General features: G+C 37.1%; 1 protein-coding gene across 1 annotated transcript; it reads left to right on the top strand.

The window, feature by feature from the left end:
- The first annotated feature begins 738 nt into the window (after nt 1-738).
- Nucleotides 739-1,329, top strand: LOC138868944 (secreted RxLR effector protein 161-like). The gene is made up of 2 exons (XM_070146524.1): nt 739-959; nt 1,005-1,329. Exons 1-2 carry the CDS (start codon nt 739-741, stop codon nt 1,327-1,329), a joined length of 546 nt encoding a protein of 181 aa, XP_070002625.1.
- The last annotated feature ends 19,575 nt before the right edge of the window (nt 1,330-20,904 follow it).

Genomic DNA, 20,904 nt, shown 5'->3' with positions numbered 1-20,904 from the left:
TCATGGAGTAATTTGATGGGAAGCACTTCCCTCTCTAAGACCCCCTCTCTCTCTCTTTCTCTCTCTAAAAGCATCAGAAAATATGCTCAGAATGAGCTATAAAACCGAATATATTGATAAGGGGTCGGGTTTAAAATTTAGAAAATTGGAGCCCCGAGTCAGGTCTGCGATCGCAAAGTGGAAATGCGGCACGCAGAATGGATCGCAAAACTGCTCCCAAAATCTGAACATTATGTCTGGGCATGCGGCAGAAATGTGGTCCGCATACCCGTTCTGCGGTCACATAATGCACCGCAGAACTTCTCCTTACAAAATCTCAAGGAAATTATACGACGACTATGCAGTCCGCATATCGGTTATGCGATCGCATAATGGACCGCATATTTAACCTCAAATTTGACTAACACACTGACTCATTTTGCGGTGACTATGCCCCCTATGCGGTCCGCATACCTGATATGCGACCGCATTCTCGACCGCAAAATTGCACCTCTCTGGAAAATATTATTACTTGACTTTTTAATGCATGGTTCAATCCAAAGGGTTTCGAACCGCGGTGAGCTAGCACATGCTCCTAACTTGGAACCATGGGATTCGATGTTCTGAGTAGGAAATTTACGGGGCCTTACACTATTCTTAAGGGAAAAATGTAAGGATCTCCTTGTGGTACAAATATATGTTGATGACATAATCTTTGGGGACACCACTGATAAATTAAGTAAGGATTTTGCCAAATAAATGGGGAGTGAGTTTGAAATGAGTATGATGGGTGAGCTTAACTTTTTCTTAGGCTTACAGATCAAACAAAGCCCAAATGGAACCATGATCCATCAGCAGATGTATGCAAAAGAGCTGATCAATAAGTTTAAAATGGATGAATCAAAGGAAATAGACACCCTCATTGCAACTGACACTAAATTAGACATAGATGAACCTGGTTCATCAGTTGATAAGAAGTTGTATAGGGGTATGATTGGTTCACTCTTGTATATTACTGCCAGCAGACCTGACATAGTTTCCAGTGTAGGGCTTTGTGCTCGCTTTCAGGCTAATCCAAAAGAGTCTCACATGACTGATGTCAAGAGGATACTAAGATATTTGAAAGTCACCACTGATCTATGTCTTTGGTATCCTAAAGGTAGTAATTTCAATCTAGTAGGATATATTGATGCTGATTTTGCAGGTTTCCTTGTGGATAGGAAAATCACCTCAGGTATGGCTCACTTTCTTGGTTCATGTCTTGTATCCTGGGCCACTAAAAAGCAAAATTTAGTGGCCTTATCCACTGCTAAGGCTGAATATATTGTTGTTGCTTCTTGTTGTGCTTAATTGTTATGGATCAAACAGTAGCTGGTAGATTTAGCATTGAAGTTGGTTGCATTCCTGTATTCTGTGATAACACTAGTGCTATAAGTATGACAAAGAATCATGTTCATCATAAGAGGACTAAGCACATAGATGTTAGACACCACTTCTTAAGAGATAACTATGAGAAAGGATTGATCTCCATAGAATTTTGTGCTACTGATAAACAAATTGCTGACATCTTCACTAAAGCACTGAGTAGAGAAAACTTTGAGAGGAATAGGTTGGAATTAGGGATGATTAAGATCACCTAATAGGTCTAGCTCAGAATGCAATAAAAATTGAAAATGAAAAAAAAGGGTTTTTTTGGCTAGGAATTCTGAACTTGTGTAATTATCTAGATTAATTCTTACTCAGCTTCATACTTTAATTAGTATACTCCTGTGACATGTGTTTATATGACTCACTGATCTCTTACAAAATTTTATCTATTATGGCATTTGAGCCATGTTCAAGAGACTTCTAAATGAAGAACCTGGTTCATCAGTATGGGTTCATATGAAAGCTAAGGTATGTTTTCTATACTCTGCACAATTAGAAAGATTAATATTTCAATCATGAGAAGAAGTCCTATACTTATTAAATTCCTAGAAAGTTCTATCTGTTAGCATTGAACCAGTTCCGTCTGCCTAGAACTCTAAACCAAAAATTTTGCCTAAAATCTAGGGAAGATAAACCGGTCATTCAAAAGCTGGAATTTCAGGTTGATTAGACCTCTATTTGACCACTGCAAAAGGCCGTCGTTACCTATTAAATGTGTATTTCTATTTAAATACACATCATTTCTCCTTCCATCTTTATTATTCCAAACCGTCAAAAAATTTCTTCACTTTCACTTTCCCTCTTCTCCAAAACTCTAAATTCTCAAATTCTCTCAAGAAACCAACGATCATGACTAACCCACAAGACAATCCTCGAACTTCTCCACCACCATCTCCCTTAAATTCATCCACACCTCATCCACCCAGTACATCACCAAAACCTAGACTACGTAGGGTAAAAATGCTTGCTCGAAAGATTGTAGCGTCTGGGGCTCTGAGGAAGAAATTAAATGAAAAGTTGAAGACAAGCCAGGCCCAAAACTCCAACTCCAGCTCTGATTCTGAATCATATCAATCCGCTACTGAGGGGGAAGGACCTGGGTCTTCTAACTCTGAAAAGACTCAATAATCTCCATCTAAGGTAATTTCTTCTGTGTCTGAGAATATAGAATCAAGGTTTATTCTGGTTGGGTCTGTTAAAGATGTAGAAGTACCAGGGTCACAAAGGAGTGGAGGTAAAAAGAATTCTGAAAAAGAAAAAGAGAGAGAGGGTGCATGTGGTGATGAGAGGGGAAATGGGAAGGGAGCAGTTCTTGCTATCTATGGGGTTGTACAAGAAAGGGTAGAAGAGAGTGGCATGAAGTCAAGGGGAAGTGGTTCTGGGGAATCTGTTGAGGGGTTATTTCATCGGAGCGCATAGAGAGATGAACCTGTTTTATCTACTGAAGAGACCCTAGCAGACCTACTGAAAAAGGTTGGGGCAAGCTATGACCCAAAGAAATGCAAAACTCCCACAACAAAAGCCCCCAATGTTCCTAAGCCTTCCAAGAAAAGAAAGGCTCCATCCCCAACACCTACTATCTCTTCACAAAGCCACAAAAAGCATGGTAAAACAGAGTGAAGTTGAGCTATAAAGGGCTTTAAAAGAGAGTAAGAAAAAGAAAATGGATAAAGGAAAGGGAAAGATTGCAGAATCATCAGAGGCTATTGAGGAAGAGGATATGGAACTGGTCCATCAAGAAAGGGGTACATCAGTGGAGGTTCCCACCCCCAAGCCTAAAAAGCCCAAGACCTCCTCCAAGAAGTCTTCTTTTGTGTCTGAGGCTGTTGAACTTACACTAACCAAGAGGACAAGATCTGCAGTGAAAACCAAACAATCAAAAATTTCTGAGGATGATGGCTGGAGTGGAGAAGAAGAAGAAAATGATTCTGAGAAGGAACAGAATAATCTTGCCATGTTCGGCAAAAGAAAGATTTTAAAGGGTAGACTGCTGAAAAACCTGGTGGAGCCAGGAATGATAAGATCGGTGGATGCTTTAGTTGCTCAGGGATAGAAGGACATGGTCCTTCAGATGGATGGTAGGCTAGCCAGAAATGAGCTAATTAAATTTATGGCCAATGCTGCGATGAAGGATGGCATTGTTAGTAGCCTGGTGAAAGGAGTCCAAGTGCAGTTTGATGCAAAGAAACTGGGAGAGATCCTGGACATACCCTCTGAAGGGGTTGATGACTATACATGGAAAATGTGGCCCTTCCTGCACTCCCTCCCTACTGCTCTTGCAATCACCAGGAGGTTTTGTGATTCAGAAGAGGTGAATGAATCCAAGGCTGTGCAGAAAAGTGAAATGAGGCCTGAGCACAAGTTCTTGTTTGAATTTGTCAACAAGTATTTATTGCCTAGACAGGAGAGAAGGCACATTGCTAATTACATGGATCTAGTTCTTATGGAGTGCCTGGAGAGAGAAAAGCAAATCAACTGGCCTCCCTTCATTATCAAGCTGCTAGACAGGGTCATAAATGGCTCCAAGGCCCATGCTACTCCCTATGGCTTTATTCTAACCACAGTTTTGGACAGGCTCAATGTGCCCCTAAAGAAATGGGAAATGGCCTCGAGCAAGGATTACTTTGGCATCAATACTCTTCTCGCTTGTGACTATGTAGTCACTGCCATCCCAAATGAACCTGGTTCATCTCAGAAGGCACCCATCAACAGCAAAGTTAGGACTCTAGTTCAGGAATGTGCAGCCAAGGATGCTGAAATAGCTAGGCTCAAGGCTCGTCTGATTGAAGTGGAAACTGAGAGGGATGGTCTCAGAACTGAGCTTGCCGAAGAAAAGGAGAAGAATGATGGAATTCTTCATAACATGTTGAGTCTTCTCCAAACACAAACTCAACCCTCTAGTTCCTCCAAGCCTTAGGACTCCTGAACTTATTTAGTACCTCAGTGACCCAGATTAGGGATATTTCTATTTTTTGTTTTTTGCTCATGGTTTGAATGTTTTTCTTTCTATTTGTGGATTGTTGGTGGCAACATATCTCTGTCAATGATAACTATTGTTTTGCTCTTGTTCAATGATTAATTTGTCCTTGATAGTTTAAATATATTTGCTTGATTACTGATGATTGCACCATGATTGCACTTACAGTGGCCCCAGTGGCCATAAGTACTTATTAAAATCAGGGTGTAACACTTTGTCTGCAACTTTTCGATGATGCCAAAAGGGGGAAGAGACATTGTGCTTTACACATTCTGAAAATAAGAGATATTTATAACCTAATTAACTTGGTCCTTGATGATACGTGAATTTTCTAAGTTTAGTATTGATGGTTAAGCTGAGTTCTTACAGGTTCCAAATCAGTAAAAAGCACAGAGTTTGTCATCATCAAAAAGGGGGAATCTGTTGGCCCAAGAATAGGTGAAGTTTTGAAGAATGACAAAAAGAACTTAGTCATGGACCAGGTCCATCTTGTGAAGCATAGTCATGATCAACCTATACATGTGAAATGCACGTGAAGGAGATAAGTCCTACTGATCAAGCAGCAATATCTCCTGATCCGATAGAAAAGGTTGCATATTGGATAAGGGGAGAAAGCCTCCTTATATGAAGAGAACACAATCTAGGATGAAGATAGTATTAGAGTTTGAGATCATCATGAACTCTTCTCCGATAGGAGAGCAGCAATTGAGTTCCAATCAAACTTTAATTACTAACCTATTAAATGTCAGTGTTGTTCTCTTTTACAGGTAATGCACATACGCAGAAGTTAACTAAATTGAGAGCAAAAGAGAAAGGCGATTTTGCAAGCAATTTATGTGTGATTTGAGTGTGCACTGCTGAAGCTACTTGAACGAGATAGAAGAATCAGTTCCATTGTGTCTATATTTTATTATAGTTCAATTGTAGTATATGGTTTAAAGTTTTACCTTTCAACTTTCATAGAAGCAATTGTATTAGGTACCTAGAGTGTTCAAGTCATAGCTAACTTGAAGTTGTCGCAACAGTTGAGGTTGTGTGCCACAACGGGATTAGAGTTAATCCTTAGGTTTACAAAGAGTTTTTGTAAATTCTGTTTTGGCTCAGTGATTTTAGTGGAATTTTGGGAAAATCCTACTGAGTACTAGGTCGTGGTTTTTTCACCTTTTGAGCCAGGTGTTTTTCACGTAAAAATCTCTGCGTTCTTTATTTCTGTATTTATTATTCCGCAAACAGTAGTAGTTGGAACACCTAGAAGAACCAGGTTCTTCTATAGTTCAGTTAAGCGAAAATTGGGTACTACACAAATCACCCCTCCCCTCCTCTTGTGTAGTATTGATGCTTAAAACATCACCTAGACCATGCTCGCAAATGCGAAATTTTATTCGCAAAAGCGAGGTCTTGCAATTGAGAGGTCTTCACCAGACACTAGAAGCAACACTTCATCAGCAGCCCTCAAACTTTCCAAAGTCATCTAAAATACGTGCAAAACGCATCCGAGCCTCTCGACTCCAAACCAAACATGAACACAAGTATAATAATATCATACAAACTCGTTCGCATGATCAAATCACCAAAAAAACATCTAAATCTACAAATCGAACATCAAAACGGATGAAATTCAAAGGGAAACTCAAGAACAACTAGAATTACAACTGAGCATCTGAATCATATCAAACCAACTCTGAATTGAACCAAAAATTGCAGACAAGTTTCAAATAAAAAAACAGACCTATACCAAGTCCCAAAATTAAAATCTGAACCTGATAGTTATGAAGTCAACCTACGGTCAAACCTAAGAAATTTCCAAACTTTCAAATTACTAGATTTCGGCAAAATAAGTCAAATCAAGCTAAGGACCTCCGAATTCAATTACGGATGTACGCTCAATTTCAAAATCACTATACGGACCTATCGAAATCGTCAAAACACCGATCCGGGGTCGTTTATACAAAATATTGACCGTAGTCAATTCAAGTTATTTTTAAAGCCAAAAATTATATTATCTTCAAATTTTTAGGTAAAAAAAATTCAAAAAAATATGGACGGTGCATGCAAATCGAAAAATATTGAATGAAGCTAATAGAGGTCTCGAAATATGAAAACAAGGGATAGTACTCAAAATGACTTATCGGGTCATCACAACAATAGAGACTTGTGGTTATTGATCTTCTTGAGCATCCTGAGGTGCAACCATCTTGGATCTTTTTAGGTGTTAAGTCTTTCTTAAAAGAACTTGCTCTGATACTAATTGTTATTTTAAGATGCACCTAAACATAAGAGGAATGGTGTGAAGTGTGTCTTGCCCGATTATTACTTGGTTCTATGACCTAACTATTCTTACAAAAAACTAAAATTGAAGTGCAAAAATTAAAGTGAACAAGTAATTTTACTTGGAAAATCTCCTTACTCAAGAGAGTAAAAACCATGATCTACCCTTGTAGGATTTGCATCAATACTTGCTAATTTCAAATAGCAGTTTAAGGTTATAACTCAATGATCAAATGGAATAACTCTAGTAGCTTACCCTTACAATTAACTCAATTGCAATTACCCCTTTCGAGACTATATCTACCCTAGAAGGCAAAACAAACTCTTCAGATTTGTTTACCCATGATTACATTTATCAACAATCAATATAGGTTTAAATTAAAGAACAACTTACTCAAACATAAAATAATTAAAGAACTTGAGTAACTTTATTTTGGACTTGGTTCTTTAGTTGAGCAACTTGAATCTCTAAAAGCATCTTCTTGCTATGATTGCTATTAGCTTTAAACAAATTTTGTGATTGTGCGAATTAGACATAGCCTTCAATAGTAGCAATATGATACTTTATATAGGAGTGAGGTAGGCCAAATCCTCTTTTAATTTTAGCTCCAAGACCTTAAATAACTCGGTCACCTCTTAAGGAAAATAAATCCTAAACGGATTGTATTTTGTTACCTTAAATTCTCCTTCACGTGTTTTCCTTTCTATGCAAATATTTCCATAATTGATGACTCCTTGTTGAACACAAGTTCCTTCAGGTAGTATTTCCTTGTAGCCCACGAACAGAATCTTTTCAATTATCAACGAGAATGTTTAAACCAACTTGTACCAGAAATAATCTTCAACTTTTAATCAAAACACTTCAGGCGGCTTGATTTTTTATCAAACGTTTGATAATTATTAAAATAAATTAAGCTCATCTCAATATACTTAATAATCAATAAATTTGTCACAATAATAATTAGTGATTAAGAAATTCATAACTTTATAATTTTTTTTCTTTATGATATGTAACTAAATTTTAATTACATTTTAAGGTTAACCTACATAAGGTCCCTGTATTATTGTGTTATTACAGTTTTAGTTCTTATATTATTTGATTGTGCACGTTAAACTTTCAATGAATTAGAACATGATGGCATTCTTTTTTCTGACTAATGGAAGTTAAATATTTGATGGAATCAATACTTCTTGAATTTTCGATACGTCCAAGAAAATAGATTTTTTCCAATTATTTGCCATTTTATAGGATTTTTGTAGAATTTTATTAATTGTTTGCATTTTTGTGCACGTATAATTTTTATTAAAACCAGGAAAAATACCAAAAATACATGCATTACATTTAGGTTTTGTTTTTGCATTTTTAGGATTAATTAGTTAATTATTTATTTTATTAAAAAACGAAAAGCCCATTTTACATTTTTTATCTTTTAATCTTTAGATTATTGATTTTTCTCTTTTAATTTAGAATCAAGTAATTTTTATAATTAGGTAATTTGTTAGTTATACAATTTAGATTAATTTAGGAATTTAATTTAGGTTTTTAATTAAAGAAAAGAAAAAGAAAAAAATATAATAATTGGCTAAATGAAGAAAAGGTTTAATGTGTTTTGAATTTGGACCAAACACCCGGAATTTTCCAACCCAGGACCAGCACCATTTACCCAGTCCACCCCCTTCAATAGCCAAACAACGTCGTATCTCTTAGTTTTGATCTCAGCCGTTGATCACTTTGGATCTAATGGCTAGGAACTGACTAATCCTTTACTATATTATTATCTGAATGAGTCCCCCCCTCCCCCCCCCAAAGCCCCTCACTTCGTCTTCCTCAACCCTCTCATACCATCTCTGAACCTCTACCCTAAATCGGCGCCGGAAATCGCCTCACGACGGCGGGCCACCTCCAAACACCATTATATTTTCATCAGTCAATCCCCGTCATCTCCCCTTTCCAAATCCCCAAACCAATTCCTTCGAATCCCTACCAGAAGCTTCGAATCTTAGATCGAAATTCGGAATCCCAAAACCCTAATCCCTTCAAACCTCACCAAATTCACACCATACAATCACATTCCCGTCCCCTTTTCTAATCCCTAAACCGATTCCTTCAAACCTTTTTCAAACTGCTCAAATTTCGGATCTGAGAACTAAACACTAACTTTTCCTTTGTCAACTTTCGGTCAATTTCTGGTCTATTTGAACCTAAAACGTTCATTAGTCGATTGTTTCTTGTTGAAAACAGTCGATTAATGATCGTCCAAGTTCATTTTATCTTGTTCAAAATCTGTCCGAAGTTCTGATGGATTCCAAATTCGAAGTGAAGTTTTGATAATCTCTTTTCTTCTTTCTTTTTCTTGTTTATCTCCTTCATCTTTTTTTTCTTTCTTTAGCCGTTTGTCTAGAGTCAACACAACTCTAGGTTTTCTTTTTTTTTGACTGTTTTTGTTCGTTCTTTTGATTAATCAAAGCATGTTGAGATTTATTCATCTAAAAATTAATTTTGCATAGGTTTAGGCCTAATTAGGGTTTTGGTGAATGGATTATTCTGTCTTTGCTTTGTTTAAATGTTCCTCTCCCGCGTTCTATAATTAGATTTCACGTGTTAATTAAGTTAATTAATCTGTTCTGATTCATATACATGATTAGTTCAACTTCTAGGATTTTTTGTGGTTTTTCTGATAAATGTTAGTTTGATTACTGTAGTTAATTAGATAAAGCACCTTTTATTAGTGATTAGGTTAGTCTTAATTTGAATTGTATCATTTTTTATTCTATTGCCCTTTTAATTAGCATTCTGATTTTTTGATTAACTTTTGTTTTATTTGACTTAGTCTGTAAATTATTAGAAACTTGTATGGTCTTAATTGAATTAAAAAGACTTAGGACAATTTTTAGAAAATATCTAGGAATATAAGTTTCTAGAAAAGGCACAGTTGTCCTAGTTGTTGTAAAAGATGCTGAAATATAGGATAAAAAGGGACAGCTGCACCAGGGCTGTAAAAAAAGGATAGGACTATTGGCAGAATTAGGGTAAGGAATATTCCTAAAAAATACCCATCCTAGTTAGCCTATATATAGATACTCTCATTCTGAAAATGACACACATTCATAAGCATTTTTCTGCCCAAAAAGTTCAGAAAAGCACACAGATACTGCTTTGGAAAATCCACACTGATTCTGAAAATATCAAGATGAACACAAAAATACTCTAGAAAATTGTTTCTTTAGCTGGGATTTCTGGTTTGAAAGCTGTGTGTTTTGGGTTGATTTCCTGGTTGGTTTTTTCTGGTTTTTCTGCTCTAGTAATACTGGTGTTCTGTTTGTTGTTGCTTTTCTTTCAAGTTTCCTTCAAGAGATTTATTTTCTCTTCTCTTTTCTATTCATGTTCAAGGTATACATCTTCTTCTATGTTTAAGTATTTGTAAATGAAAGTTAAAGATAAATACAAGTTGTTCTTTCCTATCAATGATGTATGTCTGTGTTTTTTGTTATGATTTATCCACTGAAATTGCAACAATATTGAAGCTCTTCTTTGAAATGTGTGATTCTTTGTCCATTCAGTTTTATATCATGAGAATTTGTTTCCTTGTATGAGTTTAGCATTGGTCATTTGTTTACTTCAGCTGGTATACACTTCCATTTTTGTTACATTGGTCAGGTAGCATGTTAGATCCCATATTTGAAACTTTGTTTATTCATTGAGTCTAACCTCTACATGGTCAGATTCATGGATTACACTACCCCCCCCCGGTTCATTCTTGTATTGGTCTAAGGAAGCATATTATGCCTTTGGGTTTGAAGCCCTTATTGGTTTGTGAGTCTGACCTTTAATATGGTCAAACCCATGAATCAAACTTTTTTTTTGTTTTTCTTCTCATCCTTGCATTTTTTATTTGAGCTTGGTTTGATAATATAGTAGGTCTATGTATCTGAAGACATTTTCGTGCATCTAACCTTTAAACATGGTCAGATTCATGAAAGTCTAAGTTGAAACCAAGGCTAGTTTGGCAGTAAGAAGCCTTAGAGCTTGAACTAAGTATTAGCCTGCAAGGAACAACCCTATAACTGATTTTCTTGCAAGTTGAAGCTGATTCAAAGGATTTTTTTGTAACAGTTAGAAGATTTATAGTTAGGAAGAATGTTATCCTTACCTTAATTATTCCTCCTTTTCCTTCAGACACATAGCTGTATTTAGAAGTACTTTGTAAATTTATGGACTTTTGTTAGTAAATGGACTATTGGGGTGTTCCAAATTCAAGATTTGACTATTTTTGATTTTTAGATTAGGTTCATAGTATATGATTTCTTTGTAATGAGTACAGTCCAGCATCACAGAATCACTTGAGTATAATACAAATTGGGCCAGACTTGCAACAAGGCCCAAATCTGGGAACCATCTAAGTAAGTCTGGGCCCAGGCGAATGTGTCTGGGCACTAAACCCAGCAATTCGACCCTTAGTTATAAAATTCCTCTTGTAAATTCCAGTATAAATGCATGTCTTACAAATCATAGTAGTGTACATATTTTAGACTTGAATTGTATTTAGATTGTTCCGATTCTGATTGTCTTCTTTAAAAAGTGATGCGAGTTATAACTTTACAAATCGTGCATTGTGTAAGATTGGGCTGAAAATATAGAGGTAGATAGGCCCAGCCGGTAGATATTCATAACTGGGCCTGCCTGAAGCCCAATGTGGGTGAAACTTGATTAAAATTCCAATATAGGCAGAGGGTCTTAAGCTCTTCTCTGTTGGGCCAATTCGCGAGCCCAAATGCAGCTTTCAAAGCTGAACTTTTTCCTAATCTAAATAAGCAATGGGGATGCCGCTGGACCAAACATCTTAAAAGCCCAGCATGTATGGTTATACACATTAAGTCTAAATTAGTTGTAAGAAAGAATATACTTCGGCCTAATTAAGTGTAATTCTTTTAAATGGTTTGAGGTGTTCCATCTTTCATTAAATCATCTATGGCCTTCATATTGGTATTACAATTTAGATGTTAAAATAACCTTAAACACTCGTAGTTTGCTTTAGGCTCGACTTAGACTATTATTGTGATTATGTATACGTTTCGTAACATAATTGCGAATTTAATTCTAAAAAGGGTAACTTGAGGGATGCGTTCGCGCAACTTCAACCAAACTTTTCTTAATAAAATAAACAAGGCGTTATTTTTGACGCACCAAAAGAAAAGAGTATACGTACGCGTAACTCAATTCTTTAATTATGAATGAATCAAGTGATTAAAAGCGGTCAAAAGATAAATGTACATAGGTCCTAAAAATAAGTAGTTAAACAATTTAAGCCAAGTAATAATTACTAAGTGAACGTGCTAGAACCACGGAACCTAGGAATGCCTAACACCTTCTCCCAGGTTAACAGAATTCCTTATCTAGAATTTCTGGCTCGCAGACTTTTAAAATAAATTCGAAACTTCCTCGATTTGAGATTTAAAATAAACCGGTGACATGGGACACCAAATAAACTATTCCAAGTGGCGACTCTGATAAAAATAAAATAATCTCATTTCGAATAATGTCATTTTAATTGGAAAAACTCCACATATATCCTCGGGTGTGTAAAAAAGATGTGTGATAGCTCTGGCGACTATGCTGGGGATCGAACCCAGAATCTTTGGTTCAGGGTTCAAGAATTTGAGCTTGTTAAATGTGATTTTATTTGGATTTATTGATGATATTACTGTATTTTGTGGGCTTAATGTGCTAATTGTAATTTATTTACCGCTTTGATTTTTGATGAACTGTATTTAAATGTCTTCTTACGCCTCCCTCCTGAATCTTCTGGAAAATGGTGCGCACATTCGCTCAGACCACTTTTCTTTTAGAGTTATACCAAATAGAACGGGGTTGGGCAAGCAACAAGGCCAGGCAGACTTTCGTGCTCCCGGTACGTTGCCCCTCCTCGACTCGAGTTTGTCCGCTCGGGTAAGCCAGGTCTAGAACACAACCCCAGGTTTAAACTTAGAATAGCATAACCTCATGTCAGATCCCTAGTAGGAACGTTTTTTGCATCACGTGCATTCGACCTTGGGGACTCAACACAGGGGTTGGGTCCGTCTAGGACAGGTGTACCCAAAATAACAGACCATCCTGATGCATCCTACGTGCTATATGAATATTTATTTATTTCGGCTTGCATGTTGACCGGCTGGGAAAAGAAAATTGAGAGAAAAACAAAGAGTGAGGTAGGATAGAGAATTTATCCGGTTCTAAAAATCCCAGTATTTGAAAATATCTCGAAACTCTGCCAAAATTTTTGAAAAAAAAGGGAAAAACGGAAAATGTATTTTAAAAAAAAGTGAGTCAAATATCATGTTTTTTTTTGTCAAAACTGACCGAACTGCGCAGGTCTAATTCTCACCGGATGTGGGATACGTAGGCAACCCACATAAGGTTCGGCCTCATTTTTTATAAAAAATAATCAAGTAAAGTGTAGTTTAGGGTTTTGGTCAAAAGAATAAGCCGACCCAGCTTCGGTTGTATTTTAAGTCGTTCTTGTCAGGATAGCCTTAGATTATCTTTCAATTGTCGAAAGGCTATTTTTCGTGAAGAACGGGCGAATTTGTCAGTAAGGTGTCTTTTTCCATAAAATACCTTCCCCCGGCCTCAAAAATTGTTTGGAATTGTGAAGGGGCCACGTTAACAAAAACGACCATTTTGTTAAAATAGCATAGGGGGTCATTGTCCATTGATTTTCTTTTAGAAATTGAAAACTTGTTTTGCAAAAATAGTCCATCAGAGTCAGCCTAACCTTAACCCTCTACAGATACAAATGAATATTGTCCAGAACCCGTCACAATTGGTCATAGAACAGGCTCAACTGCAACTTTACATGTGGTAGAATGATTTAGATAAAGATGGCCAGGATTGGGCAAAAAAGCATTTGGGTTCCCTTATAGACATCATGAATATCGAATCCTGATAGGATCTAATCAAAGCTTTGGTAACCTTTTGGGATCTTGTCCACAACATGTTTCATTTCTCGGATTTCGAGCTCACCCCTACTTTGGAGGAAATGGCCGGATACATTGACTTTGGCCAGGACTTGAGGAAACAGCAACTTATATTCCCGAGGGCTCCCTCTATATTCCCGAGAAGGAAAATCATAAATTTTCAAAAATTGTAATTTAAAACAAAACACCTTTGTGAATACAGCCCTCCAGCACCTCAGGAAAGAAGATTTTAGGGTTGTGTTTGTTAATCAACTAAATATTTGAAAGAGGACCTTAGGTGGCTATTCTTGCAGAAACAGCTTTCCGGTGCCCTTTTGGGGCATTTTGGCTATTTTGGACAAGAACGGCATTACCTAATTTATTTATGACAAAATAGCGACACTTCATTTTTTTTTTGGGTTATTTGCAAAAATGGAGTTAGACCCGATGAGGGTTGCCTACGTATCCCACTTCCGATGAGAGTCAAATTTGTGTAGTTCGGTCAATTTTGAAGCAGCAGAAAACATAAACATTTTGAAAAAGCTTTTTTCCTTTTCTTTTTTCTTCAAAAATTTCGGCAGAGTTTCGGGATATTTGGACACCAGGGTTTTTCACAGGTGGGTAATTTCCTCTCTCTAACCTCAATTTGGGTTTTCTCATTTTTTCTTCCATATTCTAGAAGCCGGTCAACATGCAATCCAAGTCAAATAAATGTGCAAGTAGCACTTAAAAATGCATCAGGATGGTCTTTTGATTTCGGGTACACCTGTCCTAGACGGATCCAACTCATGTGTTGAGTCCCCAAAGTCAAATGCATGTGAAGCAAACAAGCATTCCTACTAGGGATCCGGCATGAGGCTATGTTATATTATATTAAAAACCTGGATTTATTTGTTCTAGACTTGTCCTACCCGAGCGGACAGCTTGAGCCGGGAGGGTGGGGGGTAGCGTACCGGGAATACAAAATCTTTACCGGCTTTGCAACTTATCCAAACCTCGTTCTAAAATTGGTATATGACTCTAAGAGAAGAGAAGCTACACGAAGTGCACCCTTCCCAGATGATTTTGAAGACCTAGAGAGAGGAGGGTTTCGTAACAAGTTATATATAGTCCAAACAATATCAAAGCGGTAAAAAGCGGTAATTAGCACATTAGGCTCAAACACGTAAAAATCAGATAATAAATAAATCCAACTATAACAGATATTCTAAGCTCGAATTCTGAACCCTGAACCAGAAGTTCTGGATTTTTATCCCCAACAGAGTCGTCAGAGCTGTCACACCTCCTTATTACTACCCCCAAAAGGGTATAAGGGAGTTTTTTTCCAGTTTAAGTGACAAAGGAAACGCGATTATTTATTTAACATTCAGAGTCGCCACTTGGGATAATTTATGGTATTCCAAGTCACTGGTTCAAATCCCGAATCGAGGAAAGATTAACTCTGTTTTACAGTCCGCGAACACAAAAATTCGGGTAAGGAATTTCGTTAACCCGAGAGAAGGTGTTAGGCATTTCTGGGTTCCGTGATTTTAGCACGGTCACTCAACTGTTATTATTGGCCTATTTATTTGATTTTAAAATATCTTTAAAACCTATGTGCATTTTTACTCCTTTTAGAGCCGCTTTTAATAATCCAATTGTTATACAACTAATTATTTGATTACACGTTGTGAATCAGGTCACGGGAGTCGTACCCACGATCCACAACATATTTATTTTATTAACAAGATTAAATTGTGACCGGTTCACATAAATGTACCCCTGGATTTTAGTAATTAAGCATCACAACTATGTCACGGGAACCGTACCTGTAGCTATGACAATTATTTAATCAACGCACCTAAAGCAAACTACGAAAGTTCAAGGCATTTTCTATACTAATTTGTATTTATGTGAGGGCCATAGGTTATGGATTTTATTTGAGTATGGCGCACCTCAAATTATTAAAGGGAAAGCGTTCAACTACATGAACTATGAATATTCATATTTAAAACTAATTTGAAATTAAGTATCACAACTACATCACGGGAACCGTACCCGAAGTTGTGATGTTTTAATTACGTGCCTAAAGCAAACTACGAATGTTCATCAATTGTTCTTAAAACTAATTTGAGATTACGCGTGAAAGGCTTATGAATATGGACATCCAATTGTGAAATGGAGTGTAAAATTTAACTAAAGAGAATTAGCACCAATCTTGTTCAAACAACATACAATAAAATATAAATCACTTGAATCGGCATCAAACAGCCAGCACAAAGAAACAGTGGAAAATAATAGTGAATGTGCAAAACAGAAAGAGGTGGATTAAAATAAGGTGAGAGTCGATGAACTAACAAACCGCTTTCCATTCTCATTTTTACTCACGCTCCCAATAAGCTAGAAGATATGTTAACTAAATTTTCATAGCCAACTCTCTCTCTCTCTTTCCTTTTAATTAATTTCCTAAGTGCCTAATTCCATCTATCTAGGCTTACATGGGAAGATCACTCCAACATTTAGCATTAAGTAACACATGGTCAGATTGAGCTTATAATGTTGTCAGACCAATCAATCACACCTAGAGCTCCACAGAAGCGCACAAGAAACATTTGATATGCAAAATTTCACCCACATGCCGAATCTCGAAAGAAAAAAAACTAAATTAGACCAAATATGAGTTGAAAAACTTGTTGTAACAATTTACTACTCGAACATCACCATCTAAGACAAAGATAAATGAATCTATTTATTTAATAACAAGATTCATTCAAGGCTTCAATCTTGCCTTAATAACAGAGGATGAATTAATTTAATATCAAAGATAAGAAAATGATGGCAAGTACCTTAGCTCCCACTGATTCTTATTACCAGACTTTCAATATACTGTGACCCAGAAATACTCAATCAAGTCAAGAAGCATTCAATCAAGTTTTCATTATCTTAAAATCCCGCAAGCAAACAGTGAAAGTCCAAAACCATTAAAAACTTCTTCCTTTGGCTTACTAATTCGAAGCCAACCCTATAAACACCAATAAAGGGTTTTTCAATCTTAATATCCGGTAATTTTCCAAAAAAATGAAATGAACATGATTCAAGTACCTATAAATCAATTTCTTCTATTACTCCATCTCTTCCACCAAAAAAAGATGGATTATCAAACAATTTGAGCAATTATCAGATTATCATTGCAATTACTGAAGAAAACATCCATTTTCAGTTTCCACAACAAGATTCCACAGACTCATATTAACACATTTGTGCCTATTTGAAAAAATTGAGTCTACATGTTCAATACTCAATTTTAAGAGCACACCTCAAAGAGTGAAACAGATTCAACGCGACATGAAATCAGGTCAAATTTACACTCATTTGAACACCACCAAACTAATAGCAGAAGTTGAAGAAGAAACGAGCAACCATAATAAAAAAAACTAAAACGATAAGAAATCAACAAACACACAAATTACATGGAAAAATAGAAAAGGGATAAGGGAAAGAACCTGTTAATTAGGAATTCTTTCATTAATAACTAAAAAATACAATGTTTTGCTCCAAAATCCCACTGAGACAGTAACAATATCGAGTAGAAATTGCAAACAAAAATTCAAATCACGAAAAAAATAACTCGGACGGAACTCAAACAGCACCGGAATTCCAATCCCAAATGCAAACTCCAACATAGACTTTAATCCAACTCCATTCTTGAGAACCAGAACTCGAAAAAATGGTGAATTATTTTATTTTATTATTTTGATTGCTTTTGAAATGAAGTAAAACTAAAACAAAATCAAACTCAGTCTATTTTTTTTGAAGAAAGAAAACTAAACTTTGAGCAATCTGAAGAAAAGAACTCAAGAACCCTAGAATTTTTACTTCCCTCAACTTCCATAAAAAAAAAAAGATCCCCCCACACAAGAAAATTCCTCACCTTATATAGACCCTCCGATCTTCTCGAAGCTTCCTTCAAAAATCCAAAAATCCCCTCTGTTTGTAAACAATTTTAGGGACAAATGGAAGGCGTGGAATGATTTCCATCCACGGCTTCCATTCATCCAACAAATCGTCCAGAATGCAAAAATATCATGCAAATTTGAGGGAATATTTTCGTTTTGTCAGAAATCTGTTAGGATTAGGGTGACGTGGAGGGATGAGACCTGTGTTGTGAGTGAACTCGCCTGAGCTTCAGGCGAGTTGAGGTCGGCTCAAAGGAGGAAGACAATGAACAGTACGAAAGGGGGCGCCGTTTTTAGGTTTTTTAGTCTTTGGGTTTGTTTAAGGGAAATATCATAAGAGGGGTTATATATGAGGGGCTATGGGGCAAGTAAGGCGGGTCGGGGTGTGGGTTTAGGCTGGGGCGGGTAAGGTTTATTGGGCTGGGGGTTAAAAATGGGTAAGGGGAGAGTTTGGGCTTAGCCTAAATTAGCCCAATATAATTTAAGACTAAGCCTTCTTTTCTTCCCCTTATTTTTTAAATCCTTTTCCTTTGTTTTTCTTTTCCTTTTTTTTAATTAATGAAATCCTAAAATTAAATTCCTAAATCACCTAAATTTTAATATTATACTAATTATATAATTAAAATAATTATAAAGATTACTTGATCCTAAATAAAAAAAGGAAAAATCACTAATATAATAATTAAAAGGTAAAATGTAAACAAGAGCCATTTTTTGGATTTTCATTTTTAATAAAATAATTAATTAACTAATTAATTCTAAAAATATAAAAACAAAGATCTAAATACAATGCATGACATTTTTGTATTTTTCATTATTTCTAATAAAAATACAAACAATTAACACAAATTCCTACAAAATATTCTATAAAATTGTAAACAATTGGGAGAAATTTATTTCTTTAATTTGTAGGAGTATATCACATAGAGCAAAAATCACGTGCTCACAGCTACCCCTCTTTGCTCGGAAACACGAAGAGTTTTCGGGCAAAGATAAAGTGAGCGGATACGAGCGATTTTTGCCCGTTTGAATACTCCGTGAGAAGCATTTTTGAAAGATCTAACCGAACTTTGCTTCTGAGGTTGCCTACATATCTTTGGCTATAAAGGAATCAGCTCGGTGTAGTTTGGGAAGTTTTGGTAGGATGAGTTGGAGAATCGAGTGAGGTGCCGTTCCGTCGAGGTTCCGGTCCACGGTCCTGTTATTACATCAAAAATGAAAAGACTAACTAAGCCTGTCAACTATGAGTTACAAGATTCCTATCTATAAGTCTTCTGAAGCTTGATCTTGAGTCTTGAATAATTCTTCATGTAGACTTTAGATTTGAACCTTGGCGATTGTTAGCTGCAGGTGCTAGCTCGTTCTTCTTTAGCTTTTCGGATCAAAACCGGACATGTAGTGCTTGTGACCTCAACCATGCCTTGAGTAGCTCACATCTTTTATCTACTTCTGTATTTGGATTCACTTCCCTTTTCTTTTTCTTTTTTTTATTCTGGATCAAGATTACTTATGTTGATCATCTCGAACTGTTGACTCGCATATTTGCCCCGAGCTTATGCTACTTCTAACTTGAATTGAATTTTGAAATGGCTTCCCTTGTTCTCCAAGTGGATACTTGATTGCCAAAACTCATACTGTATTCCCTTGTTCTCCAGGTGGGCGCTTGATTGCCAAAAACTTGAACTATATTCCCTTGTTCTCCAGGTGGGCGCCTAATTGCAAAACTAGAACTGTATTCCCTTGTTCTCCAGGTGGGTGCCTGATTGCCAAAACTTGAACTGTATTCCTTTGTTTTTCAGGTGGGCGCCTGATTACCAACACTTGAACTATATTCCCTTGTTCTCCAGGTGGGCACCTGATTGCCAAAATATGAATTGTATTTCCTTGTTCTCCAGGTGGGCGCCTGATTGCCAAAATATGAATTGTATTCCCTTGTTCTCTAGGTGGGCCCCTGACTACCAAAACTTGAACTATATTCCCTTGTTCTCCAGGTGGGCGCCGGATTGCCACAACTTGAAACTGTATTCCCTTTTTCTCCAGGTGGGCGCCTGATTGCCAAAAACTTGAACTGTATTCCCTTGTTCTCCAGGTGGGCGCCTGATTGCCAAAACTTGAACTGTATTCCCTTGTTCTCCTGGTGGGCATCTGATTGGCAAAACTTGAACTGTATTCCCTTGTTATCCGGTGGGAGCCTAATTTCCATAACTTGAAAATGTATTCCCTTGTTCTCCAGGTGGGCGCCTGATTGCCACAACTTGAATTGTATTTCCTTGTTCTCCAGGTGGGCGCCTGATTGATAAAACTTGAACTATATTCCCTTGTTCTCCAAGTGGGTTCCTAATTGCCAAAACTTGAATTGTATTCCCTTGTTCTCTAGGTGGGCTTCTGATTGCCACAACTTGAAATTCTATTCCCTTGTTCTCCAGGTGGGCGCCTGATTGCCAAAAATTAAATTGTATTCCCTTGTTTTCCAGGTGGGCGCCTGATTTCCACGACTTGAAACCATATTCCCTTGTTCTCCAAGTGGGCGCCTAATTTCCAAAACTTGAAATATATTCCCATGTTATCCACGTAGGTGCCTGACTGCCAAAACTTAAATTGTATTCCCTTGTTCTCCAGGTAGGTGCCTGATTGTCAAAACTTGAGTTGTATTCCCTTGTTCTCTAGGTGGGAGACTGATTTCCACAACTTAAAATTGTATTCCCTTGTTCTCCAGGTAGGCACCTGATTGCCACAACTTGAATTATATTCTCTTGTTCTCCAGGTGGGTGTCTGATTACCAAAACTTAAATTGTATTCCCTTGTTCTCCAGGTGGGAGGCGATTTCCACAACTTGAAACTGTATTCCCTTGTTCTCCATGTGGGCGTCTGATTGCCAAAACTTAAGTTGTATTCCCTTGTTCTCCAGGTGGGAGCCTGATTTCCACAACTTGAAGCTGTACTCCCTTGTTGTCCAGGTGGAAGCCTGATTTCCACAACTTGAAGCTGTACTCCCTTGTTCTCCAGGTGGGCGCCTGATTGCCACAACTTGAATTGTATTCCCTTGTTCTCCAGGTGGGCGCCTGATTACCAAAACTTAAACTGTATTCCCTTGTTGTCCAGGTGGGCGCCTGATTTCCAAAACTTGAACTGTATTCCCTTGTTTTCCAGGTGGGCGCCTGATTGCCACAACTTGAACTGTATTCCCTTGTTCTCTAGGTGGGCGCCTGATTACCACAACTTGAACTTTATTCCCTTATTCTCCAGGTGGGCGCCTAATTAACAAAACTTGAATTGTATTCCCTTGTTCTCCATGTGGGCGCCTGATTGCCACAACTTGAAACTGTATTCCCTTGTTCTCCAGGTGGGCGCCTGATTGCCACA

This window comes from Nicotiana sylvestris, chromosome 5, assembly GCF_000393655.2.
Source record: "Nicotiana sylvestris chromosome 5, ASM39365v2, whole genome shotgun sequence".
Classification (NCBI taxonomy): Eukaryota; Viridiplantae; Streptophyta; class Magnoliopsida; order Solanales; family Solanaceae; genus Nicotiana; species Nicotiana sylvestris.
The sequence above is the reverse complement of the archived record's forward strand: the minus strand, read 5'-3'. Positions and strand labels throughout refer to the sequence as shown.